The sequence below is a fragment of the Rhinolophus sinicus genome, chromosome 15, assembly GCF_057876585.1.
Source record: "Rhinolophus sinicus isolate RSI-liver-muscle chromosome 15, RSI-T2T, whole genome shotgun sequence".
In the NCBI taxonomy this organism is placed as follows: domain Eukaryota; kingdom Metazoa; phylum Chordata; class Mammalia; order Chiroptera; family Rhinolophidae; genus Rhinolophus; species Rhinolophus sinicus.
Window position 1 is genome coordinate 10,059,939 of NC_142515.1, and position 18,835 is coordinate 10,078,773.

Below are 18,835 nucleotides of genomic sequence, written 5' to 3' on the forward strand. Positions count from 1 at the left end.
TTATTTTTAGACAGTTTAGTATTTTGTCATCACACCACACTGGGGCCAGCTCTCAACTTTTAACTCTCTTTGTGCCTATTCCATGTTAAAAGCATATTGACAATACTTATATACAGTAGTATAAGATTCAAATTTTCAATTTAAAATTGGGAATAACAGGTCATTTGGTTGCTGCTCCTGTGATCTTGATACAAAGGATAAATTTAATCTTAATGTAAAGGATGAAAACATTTGCTCCCAAATTTTTGGCTGATAGAGACTGTTTTTGTTAAGTAGTTGTGCAAAGCACCTATAATTCTTTTGGATTTTAGAAAATAATCTTGTATGGATGCTCCAGGAACAAGATAGGCAGGTCCTCCCCTTAAAACAGGAAAGGCTTATTCCAACAAAGTATCTAGTTGTATTACATCTTTGTTTCATTTTGTAGGATTTTTTTGTGGGGGGCGGAGTAATAAAATTGGCAACTGAAAATGGACTTGCATAATAGCAACATCAATATTGAGTTTATTAGCTTGAAGTATTGAAGGGGTTTGCATTTATTTGCATGTGTGAGGAATATGATTTGATAATATGGATGAAGTAGGATATTGTGCAAAGATAGTTATTTCAGTATGTTGTGTGATTTATCCTGTTCAAGCTTTTTAATATACTAGTGAGTTGGAATATTGTTTGTAGTTTTCTTAGAGGAAGGAATGTTCACAGGCGACATTCCTGAAAGATGTGATAGTGGAAGAAGAAATAGTCGAGAATTACTGAATCTGTAGATCTAATAAAACTGCCAAATAAGGACCTTTTTGCCTATTGCGTAGCACAGAGTTGCATGGTAGGTAATGCTACCGTGTTTCCCTGAAAATAAGACCTAACCGGCAAATCAGCTCTAATGCGTCTTTTGGAGCAAAAATTAGTAAAATAAGACCAGATCTTATATTAATTTTTGCTCCAAAAGATACATTAGAGCTGATTGTCTGGCTAAGTCTTATTTTCGGGGAAACATGGTAGATACACTGTTAGGTTAGGTTAACTCTTAAAGAAAAATAATTCTTTTTGTCAAATTATTTTTAGGAGGAAAATAAACAATGATTTTAAAAAATGGAGATGTAGTACTTTAAGGCATTTTTTATAGTGTAAACTAGTGTTTTCTCCCCAAATTATTTTTCAAATGTTCATGGAAAGTTTTTGTGTGTGAAGTCTGGCAATTACTGAATTTTAAGGTGAACATAACTAGATGACTTATGATAAATAACCACCCACTCTCCCCCAGTCTGTTGAGTGTTGCTGCAAAAGAAAGTTAAAGTGAGAAAAAATAAGATAAATTTTAACTTCAATCGGAAATAATTTGATAGAGGAGCCTTTGCTTTTGACTGGATTTCAAAATACTGCCACGTACAGAATACCTTTAGGTTTAGGTAGTAGTAAATTCAAAAGAGAGTAATTTCTTTGCTGTACATTCTAAAATGTTTTTTTTTTTTTTAAAAGAAGCTTAATTTTAGAAGTTTGAGATTTACAGACTTATAGCAAAGATGGTCCAGAGAGCTCTCAGATATACCACATACGGTGTCCCCTTTTAATATCTTACATCAGTATGATGGTATGTTTGTCACAGCTAACGAACAACTACTGATACATTATTATTAACCAAAGGCCATACTTCATTCAGATTTCCTCAGCTTTTCCTAATGGTATTTCAGGATTCCATCCAGGATATCATATTACATTTGGTTGTCCTATCTCCTAAAGGCTCCTTGGTTGTGACAGTTTCTTAGACTTTCCTTGTTGATAACCTTGATGGTTTTGAGGAATACTGGTCTGCTATCTTATAGAATATCCCCCAATTGGGATTTGTCTTAATATTTTTCTCATGTTCAGACTGGGATAAATAAGTGGAAAGATATTCTGTTCTCATGGATCGGAACACTAAATTTTGTTAAGTTGTCGGTTCTTCCAAACTTGATGTATAGATTCAATAAAATCCCAATTGAAAATCTCAATGAGCTAGTTTGTAGCTATCTACAAACTAATTCTAAAGTTTATGTGGAAAGGCAGAAGACCTAGTATAGACAACACAATACTGAAGAACAATGGAGCACTCACACTGTCTGGTTTCAAGACTCCCATACACTCCTTTAGAGGAATCAAGACAGAGAGGTATTGGCAAAAGACTAGGTACATAGATCAATAGAGAATGGGCAGAATAGAGAGCCCAGAAGTAGAATTATGTACATAGTTGGTCTTAAAGGAACAATATCAGTCTAATGTGTTTTTCTGCCTCAAGTCTTAACATGAGCTAGCAAAAATTTCATCAGTCAGGTCACTGTGACTAAAGTCATACTTTTCTGTGTTTGTGGGAGATTTTTTGCCTCGTGACTTGTTTCTGGAACTTTAAAATCACTTAGGAAGATACGTTTGGTACAGTAAAAGTGAGTGAAATACAGCTTTACCTGTAGATCATATTTTGAGATAGTACCAGGTTTTCATTGTTCTACCTTGGATAATTTTGGCATAGCTTTAGAAGTCAAACACAAGTGACCTAAAAAGAGATGGTAATGAGTTCAGAAATGAAAGCAACCAATTTAGAAAGCAAGATTGAGATTTTGTATAGTATATATAACTGCTTTTAATTCTCCTGAATTACTTTTCCAGAATTTCTTGAGGTTGGCAAAAAGCAGCCTGCTTTGGACGTTCTCTATGATGTTATGAAAAGTAAGAAACATAGAACATGGCAAAAAATACACGAGCCAATCATGTTGAAATACTTGGAACTTTGTGTGGATCTTCGCAAGAGCCATTTGGCTAAAGAAGGATTATACCAGTATAAGAACATCTGTCAACAGGTATGAACACAGCTGGGTTTTGTATTTGTGAGCGTGCTTTTAGTCATTTTCAGAGGAGTTTACCTTTCAAAGTTAATACATGTTCTGTCATAAAATTTGCTTTTAAAATATTTTATGGTTTGTTGGGAAAAGTGTTTTAAGTTCTTTCTTTTATTTGGTTAGGTGAACATCAAATCTCTAGAGGACGTTGTTAGGGCATATTTGAAATTGGCAGAGGAAAAAACTGAAGCTGCTAAAGAGGAATCCCAGCAGATGGTCTTAGATATAGAAGATCTGGATAATATTCAGACTCCAGAGAGGTATGTGGATTAAACTGGTAGTAAATTTTTCTCTGTTTTTCTTTACCTGTGTCTCCATCATCCTTATTTGAAGTAGATGTTTACTAGAAAGACTGCTTGGCTTTGAAATTGTAAATGTATTAGTAACCAAAAAATCATGTACTATTCAAAATTCATAAAAGTAGACTATTACAACCTTCTGATAGGTGGGTGTATACTAATTTAAATGGTAATACCGATTGGGAATTCAAATACATGGTCACTAAGTGACAGCTTTACAGTGTATCCAAAGTTATAGGAAGAATTTGTACCATTTTGTAATGATCATGTTGGTTTTGGTTTTTTAGTCATATGGCAAAGTAGGACACAATGTCAAAAAGTGTTTTCACCATTTTTAATGTTTTTGTAGTGTTCTCCTAAGTGCTGTAAGTGGTGAAGACACTCAGGATCGTACTGACAGATTGCTTTTAACTCCATGGGTTAAATTCCTGTGGGAGTCATACAGACAGTGTTTGGACCTTCTTCGAAACAATTCTAGAGTAGAGCGTCTCTACCATGATATTGCCCAACAAGGTAAAACAACTGATTTGAAAAGTTGACTTAAGAATAAATTTTGCAAAAGATGAACTATTAATCTTAACCTCCTTTTCTCCATAGTACCTATTTAATACTGTTTTTATCCTTAGTGAAAGATGATTGACATTCGTTTGAATATTAAATAAGTGACTAAGAAATTTGTTTTACTAGTCAAGGTAATTCTATGTGAAATGTGTTCCATTGATGTCTGAAAGATCTTTTAAAGTCATTTTGGAATTTTCCAGGTGATTGAAAAAATAAACTTTTTGATTACTTTCTGATAAACTTGAGTTCTACTTTTGACTCTACTACTGCATATTCTTGGGCAAGCTACTTAATTGTGCACTGGGTTTCTAGGTCTTTTATAGCTCCCAACTTGACAATTCCGTGAAAAATACATATTTTCATAAACAGTATTACTAAATATAGAATTAAGCCGTTGTGATGACTCTGAATCATCATTAAAAGTATCCAGTTGTTATATTGCATGTACTTTTAATCTGAAGAACTGTAATGTTTTTCTACTTGTCTCTTCCTAATGTCACTTGCTGTTAGTGCAGCCTTTGAACTATATGTGACTGGGATATATGTGACTTGAGAGTGGTTCTTGGCTTTTTCCTACTTTGGCCTTGGCACGAGCTTGTGTTTCTATTCTTTTTACTATGGGGCTGATTGGCATTTGTTTAAGTTTTAAGTGACTTTGTGATTATGAATATTTTACTAGGAGTATAAGAATCTGTATTCCATTTTGCTCATATTGCTATCATATACAAGTTTTTCACTTAACCCAAGTAAACTTGGGCTTTTTGATGACTTGAAAATATTAACTTGAAATTAAACGTCATCCCTTTTTTTAGGCCTATCAAAGTAGGAATACTATTTTTTTAAAAAAAAAAAAAGATTTTATTGGGGAAGGGGAACAGGACTTTATTGGGGAACAGTGTGTACTTCCAGGACTTTTTTTCCAAGTCAAGTTGTTGTCCTTTCAATCTTAGTTGTGGAGGGTGCCGTTCAGCTTCAAGTTGTTGTCCTTTCAGTCTTAGTTGTGGAGGGCGCAGCTCAGCTCCAGGTCCAGTTGCCATTTTCTAGTTGCAGGGGGTGCAGCCCACCATCCCTTGTGGGACTCGAGGAACTGGCAACCTTGTGGCTGAGAGCCCACTGGCCCATGTGGGAATTGAACTGGCAGCCTTCGTAGTTAGGAGCACAGAGCTCTAACCGCCTGAGCCACCGGGCCGGCCCCAGGAATACTATTTTTTTTAAAGAAGGGCAGAAGAATTCCCCGCCAAGTTGTTCTAATATTGCATCTATGACAGTAGAAAATTACTATTTAAATTGATATTTTAATGTCCATTTATTAAAAAATAGTTAAAATACTAATATTTTAATGATGGGCCAAGTAGTTCATGTGCACATCTATGTACACAGTTGAAATCAGGTTACTGTAGGCTCCCTGTTTGTACTATGCAGCTTTAATTAGTGCAAAACTTGTTACTTTCTATATAAGTTAGATAACAGTTCATTATACAGTTGACCCTTGAACAATGTGGGAGTTAGGGGCACCGACCCGCTCATAGTTAATAGTCCTTGTTAGAACTTCTGATTCCCCAAAAATGTAAGTACTAATAGCCTACTGTTGACTGGATGCCTTACCAATAACAGTCAACACGTTTTGTATACGCATTACATACTGTATTCTTACAGTAAGCTAGAGAAAAAAGTGTTATTAAGAAAATTACAAGGAAGAGAAATTTACAGTATTTATTGAAAAAAATATGCATATAAGTGGAGCTGTGCATTTCAAACCTGTGTTCAAGGGTCCTCTATCTGTATTTCAGACTAGAATTTTTTTTTTTTGCTCTAGGATTTGAGGTGTTTGAAAGGTGAGTCCCTCCTAGATCTAAATTTGAATAATTTCCCTTTTGTAAGCTCTCTCAGAACCATATTATAGTCCTAGGGCAGAACTGAAGACTGTCCAGGAGGTGTTCAGGGCACATGGAGTGAGTTAGGACTCTGATCACTTCTAAAGACTGTTGATGAGTTTGGTAAATTTTGTTAAAATAACTGATCTTAATATACAAGATAAAACCTATCCTAATACTTAAGTTGACTGTGGAAAGTACCTAATATGTTTTACATTTATGCTTATAGCTTTCAAATTCTGCCTCCAATACACCCGTAAGGCCGAATTCCGTAAGCTGTGCGACAATTTGCGAATGCACTTGTCTCAGATTCAACGCCACCATAACCAAAGTACAGCAATCAATCTTAATAATCCAGAGAGCCAGTCCATGCATTTGGAAACCAGGCTTGTTCAGTTGGACAGTGCGATCAGCATGGAATTGTGGCAGGTATGGTGTGAACTACTAGCTTTTCTTTGAAGTCGTACTCACTCAGACCGCTTTTTTTCCTTCTTGATAGCTATGGTTAATTTCAATAACTAGGTGAGGAATTTAAGATTGTCTGATGGAATAAGGAGAGTTCTGGACAGGGGATCTCAGAATATTTTGGTTTTAGTTGACTGCTATAAAATCTGGGCCAAGTCATGTAATCTCTTTGGACCGAGTTTCTTTCCATCCATAGAAAACAGCTCATCCTTGGTGCTGTTCCCAGTGTGGTTCAGTGCCTGGTGCCAGTCTGTGAGCGCTTTACTGGTCCCTAATGAAATGAGTATTGAGGAGAATATACATTTACAAAGTTTTCTTTTATAGCAGTTCTGTGGTAATTTTGTGTCTGTTTACTCTTTTTAAAAAACGCAGTTTGCCTTTCCATTTTATTTTTGTAGTAATTTTATTGTATTTTATAAAATTATTGGTGACAGGTTGGAAATTAATAAAATAAACTTGTCCTTTACTGCAGATATTGGAGAAGTGCTGCATTAGGTGGTCGCCTAGGTTACTGGGAGGCGTTGCTTCAGCTTAGTAAGCGTACATGGTGGATAATCCTACATTGGAGATCTCAGTGGTATTGGGAATCTGGTCCTGTACTTGGCCTTTTTACTTTAAGAATTCTGCAAAGATATTTTCACATGATTTTTTTAAAAAATTTTTTCAGTTATAGTTGGCATTCAGTATTATTTTATGTAATTTATGCACTGATCACCCTGATTGATCTAGTACCCACCTGGCACTATACATAGTTGTTGTGATATTACTGGCTATATTCTCTATGATGTACTTAGTGTCCCCATGACAATTTTGACACTACCAATCCGTAGTTCTTAATCCCTTTGCCTTTTTCAGCCAGCTCTGCAACCCTCTCCCCACATGCTTTTGTAGTCATAACTTGAGACTTTTATATATTTGACCCCCCGAAAAATCTAACTGAAATTACAGAGGAAGAAACTAAAAATTGGTAGTTTTTCAGCCAGGTGAAAATGTGACTTGATTCCCCACATTCTCCTTCTATCTTCCTTTTCTATAGGGATATCCTTAAAATAACCACCCAATGAACTAAAGAGGAAAAAAAAGTTCTATAGAAGACAAATAAACATGCTCATTATAGAACAAATGGATAAGTAAAAAGAAGTAAATATTCACCCATTATATCTCGGAAATAGCCTCTATATTGTATTTTATGTCCTTCCTAATTTTTTCTATATTCCTGCAATTAGTATGACAGTATGCACATTAAAAAAAGTCTGCTGTCTAAGAAATTTAAGGATTTAGTGTTTTTGTAATTGTAACAGTTTTCAGAAATATATCAGATACTAAGTTATAGATGAATAGAAAGAACCGCACATGAGGATGTTTTATTTGTCAGTTTTATTACGTGTTTTGTGCTTTAGGTTTCATAAAGAGATTTGAATTAGATTTTTTCTTTTGTTTAGAATGCAGTGACTAATTTACACTACTAATTTTAGGAAGCATTCAAAGCTGTGGAAGATATTCATGGGCTATTCTCCTTGTCTAAAAAACCGCCTAAACCTCAGTTGATGGCCAATTACTATAACAAAGTCTCAACTGTGTTTTGGAAATCTGGAAATGCTCTTTTTCATGCATCTACACTCCATCGTCTTTACCATCTATCTAGGGAGATGAGAAAGAATCTTACACAAGAAGAGATGCAAAGGTAAGAATGTTATAATCGGATAGAATTGAAATTATGAAACGTATCTTCTACATGGCGTGCATGGTAGTATACTCTAGATTAGAGTTTCTCAGCCTCTGCGTTACTGACATTTGGTGTTGGATAGTTCTTTGTTATGTGGGGGTCTGCATTTAGGATATTAAGCAGTATACCCACTGGATTTCAGCAGCAGTCCCTCCAGTTTGTGACTACCAAAAATATCTCCACATGTTCTCGGGCAGTATTCTTGGTCTTCAGTAGCTGTCTTTTGTCTGGTAACCAACTCTACCAAAAGCCCAATTGAGAAAATGGAATGTTAGGAAAGAGAGTGTTAAGATACAAGCATCTATCCACATGCAGGTGTTCAGAATCTATTCTTAGAGCAAATTAGACACTTAAATACTTCTATCTAGTCACTTTTTCCTGATTATAAAACATTAACTGTAGAATATTTGGGGTACACATAGGTGAATGTTTAAAAAGGGTCTATTACTTAACAACTGACCTAACAATTCTTGACTCTCCGGCTGCAGAGCGCACACTCCTTGGTGTCCAGCGGCGCTCTGAATTCAACCTGACTTTCCTCTGATGTTTAAGGAAGCTAAAGTTTAGCTATTGCTCCCCGTCTTGTGTTTACTCAATGGTCCTTGTAATTTTTTCCCTTTTTACTGTCATTTTTTTCTTAGATTTTAAAGGTGCCTTAATTTTTTTGTAAGGAAGTATGGGATATACAAATATTTCTATCTTGCCATTTAACCCAGTCTTTTTCTATAGCTAGAAAACATTTACAGTAGTAAGTGGGTGGATAAAGTTCTGATTCTCGAGTATTTATTTTAGCATGGTCCATTTCTTTTTTTAATCTTCTGCTTTGATGAATAATATTTATGGGTATCTTTCACCATGGTGGTGTACGTGTTCTGTCACTGGCATATCTATCCTCCCAAGTGATTAAAAAGTGTTTCTGCTTATCAAGTAACATTTACAAATTTAACACTTTGTAATTTTGTTCTCCAGAATGTCTACTAGAGTCCTTTTGGCCACTCTTTCCATCCCTATTACCCCTGAGCGCACTGATATTGCTCGACTTCTGGATATGGACGGCATTATAGTGGAAAAACAACGGCGCCTTGCAACACTGCTAGGTCTTCAAGCCCCGCCAACGCGAGTTGGCCTCATCAACGATATGGTTGGTATAAGTGGGAGCATTCTTAATGGCTTTGAACAGAAAACTACGGTCAGATTTTATAATTCATGATTGGATACGGGGAATTCTCATTCATTGCCAGGGGATTCTGATACATGGACCAGTTTGAGAACCTCTGTTTTAAGCCAGCACTGTTCAGTTGTGAGGTGATTTGTGTCTCGTAGGAGAGCTGGGATTAAACTTGATGTAGTAGATGAGACTGGACTAGCTCTGAGGAACAGTATGGACCACTCAGAGAAGAATAATGATGGGCAAGGAGGTTCATGGTTTATTTCAGGGCTGTTGGAAAACTAATCAAGCTGACAGTTGATGGAAATATGATGAGGCTAAGAAAGAATGTGAAGTATGACGAGGCCTGATTCTAGACATCTAGAATACTTCCAACTAGTTTTCTTTTAAACTTTCATATTATGTCACTAAAGCAGTGGTTCTTCATCAGGGCCGTGCAGTGAAACTATGTGAGTGAAGCACTCCCCCCTTTCGTCTGCCCTCCCAACCCCCCACTCCCGTTCAAGCCGTTGTGTCTCAGTCTAGTTGTGTAGGACACAGCTCCCTGGCCCATGCTGGTATTATGAGCCTTGCGCTCCCCCCGCTGAGGCAGTCGGTCGCCAGTCGTCGGTTGGCTGCTCACAGCAGCTCACGGCAGCTCTCGCTGGCTGCCGGCCACTCATGCTGGCCACCGGTCACTCCTGGCAGCACACAGTAGCCCAGGCCAACCTCTGGCTGCTCATGGCAGCCCAGCTCCAGGGAGAGCTGCTGTTCACAATCTTAGCTGTAGAGGGCTCAGCTCACTGGCCCATGTGGGAATTGAATCGGCGACCTCAGTATTAGGAGCACGGTGCTCCAACCACCTGAGCCACTGGGCCGGCCAGTGAAGCACTTTTTAAAATGCAGATTTCTAGGTTTCACCCACTGCATATACTAAATCAATTTCAGAGTATGGAACCTGAGATATGTATATCTTTATGTTTTACATTGATGGAATCTTTCATTCAGCAGAAATTTTTGTGAGTGCCTGTTATATGCCAGGCAAGTGATACTTAAATGGAATTTGTATTCCAGAGGAGTTTAGATTTTAGGGATTTTTATTCACAGTAGTGTAACTGTGCCCTCTAGCAAATTACTTTGGGACAGGAGAAAAAAGAGGGACAGGTGCTTGAGAAAAGGCCTTATTTTCTTGGCAAAATTGATGAATTTCAGTAAGAAATACAGTTATCCTCCCTTACCCCTGGGGGATATGTTCCAAGACAATGGATGCCTGAAACTACTGAAAGTACTGAACCCTATATATACAATGTTTTTTTCCTATACATACATTCCTATGATAAAATTTAATTTGTAAATTTGGCACAGCAAGAGATTAACAACAATAACTAATAATAAAATAGAACAATTATAACAATATGTTGTAATAAAAGTTACGTGAATATGGTCTCTCAAAATATCTTGTACTATACTCACCTTTTTACTTGAAGCACTTGATGGCTTCTCTTTGGCATATCCAAATTGTCAGCATCACTACTCTTGCACTTTGGGGACATAATTAAGTAAAATAAGGTTACTTGAACACAAGCACTGTGATATTGTCCATCTTACAACCTAGATGTAGGTATGCTGGATGGACAAAGGGATGATGCATGTCCTGGGCGGGATAGAGCAGGACTGTGAGATTTCATCATGCTACTCAGAATGGCGCACTGTTTAAAACTTATAAATTGTTTATTTCTGGGATTTTCCATTTAGTATTTTCAGACTGTTGGTAACCCATGGAAAGGCGAACTGCAGATGGAGGGGAACTACTGTAATGAGTTTTCTAAATAGCAACAGCTTTCTCTTGTAACATACTTCTCAAAGTAGACTTAATCTGTAAAAGAGTATTTCTCTGTCTTTGTACACCTCCATGTTTTATTGTGTTGCCATTGCCCACAGAAAACAGCTTTGTGTTTTGTCAAGTTTTTATGGGACTGATTTAGGATTAAATGTAATAAAATAATAGCCTTGTCTTTGGGAAGAGGTCTTACTAGCAAATAACGTATATTTAAAAATTTTGTTTAATATCGAAGAAGTGTGTCAAATGAAGTACGATCTGTATCTCTTTAGCTCGTTTCGGTACATACTACACCTTGATGATTAAAACTGGTCTGTTGTGATACCGATTCAGTCTTGGAGAGCCTTGAGCCAGCAGCCAGGACATCCAGATTTGGGTCCTCATTGTGCCCATAGATAAGTGTAGGTGTTTATAAGAAGGATACTGGTTTGTGTCAGGTGACTAGATAAGCTGACTGCCAAGAGGCATTTATAAATCTTGGTGAGTTCACCATACGTTCAAGGTTGAGACCTGAGCTTTGGGCTCATATAACTGAATTTGGAAGCACCAAGAGAATGATTCCATTATCTAGTGAACAGACTCTAATTAAGCTCATAAAAGATTCATTGTTAGATCAGAAAGCCAGTTAGTAATTTTAGTGAGAAATATACTTTAATAGGTTAGGATAGCCTGTCTTAGTACATTCCCTATTTGGAAGGGGTGCTAAATGGGAGAATCTAGAATAATTTGATAGGAATGAAATCAGAGCTGGGGAAATTTTATTTGATTGCCACTGTATTCCAGAAAAGCTGTAAGGGCACTTACAAGGAAGGTACTTAAATGTTGTAGGATTAGTCATGTACCTGTTTTGCATTGATGTTAAATTTAGGCTAGACTGCTCAAGTGTTGGATGTCGTATCCTCTTGGGGAGGGGGGTCTGCCAACGTTTGCGTCAGTCTTGTGACTTGCTTTGTGTGGGTATATACTCGTTCCAGTACGTACTGTGTCCCTGCAGTTACACTGTCTTTGGGTTAGCAGTTCCCAACACGAGAAGGATAAAGGTTCCATGCACTGCATATTCTAGGTGAAAACACAGATTTGGTTACGGGTAGTTTTTGGGTTTATAAAATGATGCCACTCTTTTGTTTCCTTCGTAAGAAAGATTATGCAAGTGGCATCTTTATTTTGAAAGTAAGTCAAATTCTATTTAAATATAAACAAAATGTTACTAAATTATAACATTAAAAAAAGATTACAAATCATAAATGTAATTGGGTAAATTCTTAAGATTCTTTCTAGTCACCACTTTTCACACCCCCAAGCATAGCCACTGTCCTGATTTTTAACACCACAGATTTTGCCTGTTTATGTATTTTACGTGAAATGTAAATTTCATATAAATGGACTCATTATGAAATTCTTTTTCTAACCATTATAGTTTGTAAGATTTATTTATGTGTTCAATATAGCTGTTTTTTCTGTGACCATTTCTGTGTAGCATATGAACGTATTCCTCTTTGTCTGGAGTTCGTCTACTTTGGGACCTTTATGAATAGTGATGCTGTGATCATTTTTGTGTGATTCAGTTATTTGTACTCTGTTATTTTACTTGTTGGTAATGAATTAGATTATTTTGGCCACATGAGTTGTCTTTATAAATATTTTATTGTGTTCAGAGATTTCACTTCCTTTCTAAGTTCCTGTGGGGCTTTTCACTGTAGGTAGCTGCGTAATTTGGGGCAAGAGATGCAACATAGCCATCCTGGATTCCTCTTTGTTAAATTTAGAAAGATTGAGGCTAGACTGTCTTTCAGTTATTTTTCAGATTTCCAATTCTGTATTTTTTAATTTATACTCGGTTCAGCATCTCAGTTGGAAAATTTTCTTCAGCAGTTAAACCTTTTGTTTTGCTTACTCTAGGTCAGATTCAATGTACTACAATATGTTGTTCCAGAAGTGAAAGACCTTTACAACTGGCTGGAAGTAGAATTTAATCCTCTAAAACTCTGTGAGAGAGTCACAAAGGTAAGCCTTTGTATTTGAATTTTGGTTTTAGCACCATATAGCCTGCCTTTTTGCAGTTTTAGGTTGTATTTCTATTAAGAGAGAATTATTGTCCTGTATGTTTGAATTCAGTGCACATTTCATTGTCTTTTTTCTTTATGTCAAGAGAAAAGGTATTTCTGATGTGCTAAACAAATCTTTGGAGGTAAATTAGCAGCATGACTAATTTAGCCATTGCTGTCAGTCACCTTCAGACAAATATCAATAACTTTATGTCACGTTTTGTAGTTCTTTGTATTGTGTGGTGTTTTTGTATGTTAAAAAAATTGAAAAAGTTTTGCAGGTAGGTGTTTTAATATCTGTTACATAGAAAGTATAATTTTTTTTAAATGGATTTTATAGGTTCTGAATTGGGTTAGGGATCAACCTGAAAAGGAACCAGAGTTACAACAGTATGTCCCACAGCTGCAAAACAACACCATACTCCGTCTTCTGCAGCAGGTAAAAATTTAAAAAGGATGTTTTGCATAAGAACTGGAATCTCTCCTCTTGTTTTGATTGCAAAGCTGAAAGATTTAGGAATGCCCTGGGAAAGTGAAAGCCTCCCCAAATTCTACTCCCTGCCCCATATTAGTCTTACTATTTTATCTGTTTGATTTTGAAAAACAACTATGTTGCATAATTCGTAACTGCTTTTTTCTCTCCGTTTTTGTTGAACAGTCATTGTACATGTTCCCTTGTACAAATGCAAGGGTTTACCTTATTCCATTTAATACCTACATGGTTTTTCATTGTCTAAGGGTGCCATGGTTTATTCATTCAGACACTATTGATGGAAATCTGTATTTCTAGGGGTTTTTTCTTTGCCACTAGAGAAATGTTGCAGTAAGCATCTTTCATAACGTATTTGCATACTTCTGTGACTTTTTGTAGTGTAAGAGTTGGAATAAGTCTGCGTTTACACATTTAAACCTTTACTAGCTCCTGAAAATATTCTATTATAATGGATCCTCCCACCAGTAGTAAGTGAGAAAGCCTTTTCTTCTGCTATGGTAACACTAGGTATTATCAATCTTTTAATATGTTTTAGTATGACTTCTTAAATTTGACTATTATGATTTATAATATGGTTTAAATATTCCTGTTTGTCTTCCATTTGTTTCGTTTGAGCAGGGTTCTTATGTTCGCTTCAGTATTTGGGCACATTTCATGGACCTGCTTTCTTTTGTACATGTGAGCAGTGTTATTTCTTATGTGCTACACAAATAGTTGAAGGTTAATTAGCAGTATAACTAAATAGTAATGCTGCCAGTCTCCTTCAGACAAACAATTTTGTAAAAACGTTCAGATGAATTAGGTAAGTAGCAGGCCTTTATCTACAAGTATATAACCACTTAGGGTTTTTTGTTTTATGAAAGTAGGATTTGAAAAGATTATGCTTTTGAGAAGTGGTATAATGTCATGATTTAAAGCACAGGCTTTGGGGTTGAGAGCCTTGTATTGGAATGCCAGCTCCAACAATGTCCTGTTAACAGATACTCGGAGCTTCAATTTCTTTTCTCTGACAAATGAGCATAATTTCTGCTTCCCAGGGTTGTCATGAGAAAATCCTGAATGAATGATAGCTATTATTAGTAACCTTGTGTTTTTTATGCAGGTGGCACAAATTTATCAGAGCATTGAGTTTTCTCGTTTGACTTCTCTGGTTCCTTTTGTTGATGCTTTCCAACTGGAACGTGCCATAGTAGATGCAGCCCGGCACTGCGACTTGCAGGTATGTGCTGTGGGGGACACTGACATGGAAGGCCTTGGAGGACTAACAACACCTGTCCTTGTGTCTCAGCTTTTGGTACAGTGGCACCATTTTAAAGCTTCCTGAGTGAGCCTAGCTTTTTTTTTTTTTTTTTAAATTGGGGAAGGGGAACAGGACTTTATTGGGGAACAGCGTGTACTTCGAGGACTTTTTCCAAGTCAAGTTGTTGTCCTTTCAGTCTTAGTTGTGGAGGGCACAGCTCAGCTCCAGGTCCAGTTGCCGTTGTTAGTTGCAGGGGGCACAGCCCACCATCCCTTGTGGGCGTGAACTGGCAACGTTGTGGTTGAGAGGACGTGCTCCAACCCACTGAGCCATCCAGGAGCTCAGCGGCAGCTCAGCTCAAGGAGCTGTGTTCAATCTTAGTTGCAGGGGGCGGAGCCAACCATCCTTTGTGGGAGTCGAAGAGTCAAACCAGCAACCTTGTGGTTGAGAGCTTTCTGGCCCATGTGGGAATCGAACTGGCAGCCTTCGGCGTTAGGAGCACAGAGCTCCAACCGCCTGAGCCACCGGGCCGGCCCGCCAAATCTTCTAGTTTTTGTATTTAATATTCTTTCCATTTTTTTTTCAAATCAGTTGAAATTTTTTTATCAAGTCATTCATTTGTAGGAAGACTTCATATATGCATACAGATTTAATTGTTGATGATAATTAATTTAATTTTTAAAGGTTCGTATTGACCACACTTCTCGGACCCTTAGTTTTGGATCTGATTTGAATTATGCTACTCGAGAAGATGCTCCACTTGGTCCTTATTTGCAAAGCATGCCTTCAGAACAGATAAGAAACCAGCTGACAGCCATGTCTTCAGTACTTGCAAAAGCTCTTGAAGTTATTAAGCCAGCTCATATACTGGTATGTATCTTTGGAAGAAATAAACTACAGCATGTTTGAGGGGCCCTTATGCCATGTCTTTCATTAAAAAGGTTTGAGATGTCTGAGAGAAGGGATTTAGTATATATTTCATGTTCAATTGTATTTGGTAGTTTTGGTATTTTATCACGTCTTTATTAGATATACAGATTATTGAGCTGCCTTCCATGGGGTAAAATAATATACTACACAGGCAATATGAGTACTTGGCATACAACAGACCACACATATAATAACCCTCCAAATTGGGGGTACTGTGATTGGGTTTTTCCTTCCTGCTTTAGTTGTTTCTTTCCTTGTCTGTGTATTATTAGTATTCTTTAGCTTGAATACTTTAAAGTAGATTTGGTACAGAGGATAGTTGACCTAGTGAATAAGGGTTTTTCAGCTATGCCATTGCTGTTAAAGACTATAGGAATAGCAGATATAATATAGCCATGGCACTTGGTACTGAGAACTAGAGCTTGAATCATGTCTTCTTCTGTTATTAATTGCAGACACATATACGGGTAATGCATCAAGATTATTTAGTAATTTTTTTTTTTTGATGTATTTGTTTTTGAAGCAAGAGAAAGAAGAACAACATCAGTTGGCTGTTACCGCTTACCTTAAAAATTCACGAAAAGAGCATCAGCGTATCCTGGCTCGCCGGCAGACAATTGAGGAAAGAAAAGAGCGGCTTGAGAGTCTGAATATTCAGCGTGAGAAAGAAGAATTGGAGCAGAGGGAAGCTGAACTCCAGAAAGTACGGAAGGCTGAAGAAGAGAGGCTGCGACAGGAGGCAAAGGAGAGAGAGAAGGAGCGTATCTTACAGGAACATGAACAAATCAAAAAGAAAACTGTTCGTGAGCGTTTGGAACAGATCAAGAAAACAGAACTGGGTGCCAAAGCATTCAAAGATATTGATATTGAAGTATGTAGCACATTACTCATTAAGCTTAGTTTTGTCCAGATTTCTTAGAAGCACAGTCATTTACCATTTATTGGTTTATTTTGGGTTATTTGGTTATTTTGGAACACAAGATTCATTAACTAAAATCTGTGAAGTAAGCATTTGTTTCTGATGGCTCTGCAGTTTTTAACCACTGATGAAATGGGGTTTGGGTATATGCATATTGGAAGAGTGAGAAATAGATGTTAACTTTTTTCCTTATATTCAAGTGGAAATATGGCTAATGTAAAACATTTTTACATTGCATAAATTTACCTACTGTAAACATTTACCCATTTTATAAAAAGTAATTTAGGATTTGATTCTAGAAGCAGTGCTCTGTTGCATTTCTTTTATTTTTATATTCTTGTTAATGATTGTGCATTTATATCACTTTTAAGGACCTTGAAGAATTGGATCCAGATTTCATCATGGCTAAACAGGTTGAACAATTGGAGAAAGAAAAGAAGGAACTGCAGGAACGCCTGAAGAATCAAGAAAAGAAGGTAAATGAAAGGTCTGGTAAACTTTTGACGTGCCAAATTAAAAGAGATTTTATTTACAACTAAATTTGTTTTCATGTTATTCAGATTGATTATTTTGAAAGAGCTAAACGTTTGGAAGAAATCCCTTTGATAAAGAGCGCTTATGAAGAACAGAGAATTAAAGACATGGATCTGTGGGAGCAACAAGAGGAAGAAAGAGTAAGTTTTTAATTCAGTTGTAATAGTTTTAGACTGTAAGCCATAATGAAATCTGCCAGTAATGGGACCAGGGTTTTAAAATTGATTTATTGTGCGTTCTTTAAAGCACCAGAAATGGTGCTTTAATGGCTACATAGTAACAGAGTAGTTGACAGATACAAATTTTTACAGTAGAGATTTAAAAATGAAATTTGTAAAATACAAGAAAAGTTTAGTTTCTATAAACAGCTTTATGGAGATATAATTCACATGCCATGTAATTCATTTATTTAAGGTATATAATGGATTGTTTTGAATATATTTACAGAGTTATGCAACCATAAGAGGCTTGGTGCCCATTAGCAGTTACTCTGTTTCTTTTCAACCATCTGACTATAGGCAACCACTGACCTTTTTTTTGTTTTCAGTATTTCATATAGATACAATCATACAATATGTTGTCTGTTGTGACTAAACAGCTCTTTCTATAGTTTCATTAGTCTGTATTATGTGTAATTAATGATACAAAAGTAAGGCTTGCAAATGTGTGTGGTGGCCAAATTTGTAATAAAATTTGTAATAAAAAGTTACCTCATTCTCGTTACAAAGGTTAGGAGATAGTGTACATCAGTGGGGAGGGACCGCAGTGTGGAAAATGCAGCTTCATTCTGGGCCTAGTGCTGCTAGTTCTTTTAGTTTTTTTAGAATCTGGAATTTTTGTGATAATTCTCTTTAATATATGAAATTAGGAAAATGCTGCAGGTCAAATAAAATACTTGAGATGATTTGCTTCAATCTCTGCCCTGAAGCCTTTCATTTTTTCATTTGAAGCACAAAAGGAAAAACCTGCCTACATTAGTAATTCTTCCTGCCCTAACCTCCAGTGTTTTTAAGGAAGAAATGCCTTTAATAATTCAACCATAGTGTTTATTACCATGAGGTATTGTTTTACCATATACATTATAGTTTTTCCTTTTTAAAAGCTTGTGGTACCATAGGCCTAAATAAAGCATTTTTTACAGATGGCCCAGGACTCCTTTATCCATCTTCTGTCCCTGATTGCCTTCCTAGGGACCTGTTGGCATGAATGATAGTCACCCTTCCATTTGTGGCAAGGTCGAAGGGATAAAGGAGTTGCTTGTGTTTTTCAAGAATTCTGTCAGGAATTTGGGGTAGATTAGTAATCAGATAATGAATGCTTAGGAAGTTTGACTGTATTATGTATTTGCAGATTACTACCATGCAGCTAGAACGTGAAAAGGCTCTTGAACATAAGAATCGAATGTCACGAATGCTTGAAGACAGAGATTCATTTGTAACGCGACTCAAGGCAGCACGACAGTCTGTTTATGAGGTGAATTTGTGATTTCAGGGAAATGTTTATTCATAAATTTTTTAGTTTTGCCTTAAGGTTTCTTTAACACAGTGGCACATTCTGTCTTGGGCTAACATTATAATATCATTTATCATTCAAATATTTTAATAGAAAATTTCTTCAAAATATTTTCTAGGCTAAATAAGTCAACAGTTACTATATTTCTCTGACGGTGAAGGTAAACTGTAAAATTTGCTGTTGATACAAGCTTTTGTTTATTGTTTGATTCAGAAAGAAAGAAACAAGTCTTCTGCCCTTAAGTTCTAATTTAATCGTTCGATTTGGTTGTATGGTAGCAAACCCATTTGATATTGTCAACAGTTTACATTTTTAGAAATTTGACATGTGAGATAAACTTCAGTTATGTGAAAATTCTGGGTTTTATACTTGAAGGTTGC

General features: G+C 36.5%; 1 protein-coding gene and 2 non-coding genes across 3 annotated transcripts in view; all 3 read left to right on the forward strand.

Annotated features, from left to right (window-relative positions):
• The window catches only part of EIF3A (eukaryotic translation initiation factor 3 subunit A), a 36,085-nt gene that overhangs the window by 3,208 nt on the left and 14,042 nt on the right, over positions 1 to 18,835 (forward strand). Inside the window, exons 2-15 of the mRNA XM_019725265.3 lie at positions 2,641 to 2,831; positions 2,994 to 3,130; positions 3,519 to 3,682; positions 5,834 to 6,033; positions 7,545 to 7,753; positions 8,765 to 8,936; positions 12,682 to 12,786; positions 13,168 to 13,266; positions 14,423 to 14,539; positions 15,245 to 15,430; positions 16,014 to 16,361; positions 16,781 to 16,885; positions 16,970 to 17,083; positions 18,294 to 18,416. Of these exons, the coding sequence (XP_019580824.3) occupies positions 2,641 to 2,831; positions 2,994 to 3,130; positions 3,519 to 3,682; positions 5,834 to 6,033; positions 7,545 to 7,753; positions 8,765 to 8,936; positions 12,682 to 12,786; positions 13,168 to 13,266; positions 14,423 to 14,539; positions 15,245 to 15,430; positions 16,014 to 16,361; positions 16,781 to 16,885; positions 16,970 to 17,083; positions 18,294 to 18,416 (2,270 nt within the window). The remainder of the gene's footprint in view (positions 1 to 2,640; positions 2,832 to 2,993; positions 3,131 to 3,518; positions 3,683 to 5,833; positions 6,034 to 7,544; positions 7,754 to 8,764; positions 8,937 to 12,681; positions 12,787 to 13,167; positions 13,267 to 14,422; positions 14,540 to 15,244; positions 15,431 to 16,013; positions 16,362 to 16,780; positions 16,886 to 16,969; positions 17,084 to 18,293; positions 18,417 to 18,835) is intronic.
• On the forward strand, positions 12,897 to 13,025 carry LOC141572968 (small nucleolar RNA SNORA19). The gene has a single exon (XR_012498557.1). It is a non-coding gene; the product is annotated as a small nucleolar RNA SNORA19 (small nucleolar RNA).
• Positions 13,964 to 14,093, forward strand: LOC141572967 (small nucleolar RNA SNORA19). The gene has a single exon (XR_012498556.1). It is a non-coding gene; the product is annotated as a small nucleolar RNA SNORA19 (small nucleolar RNA).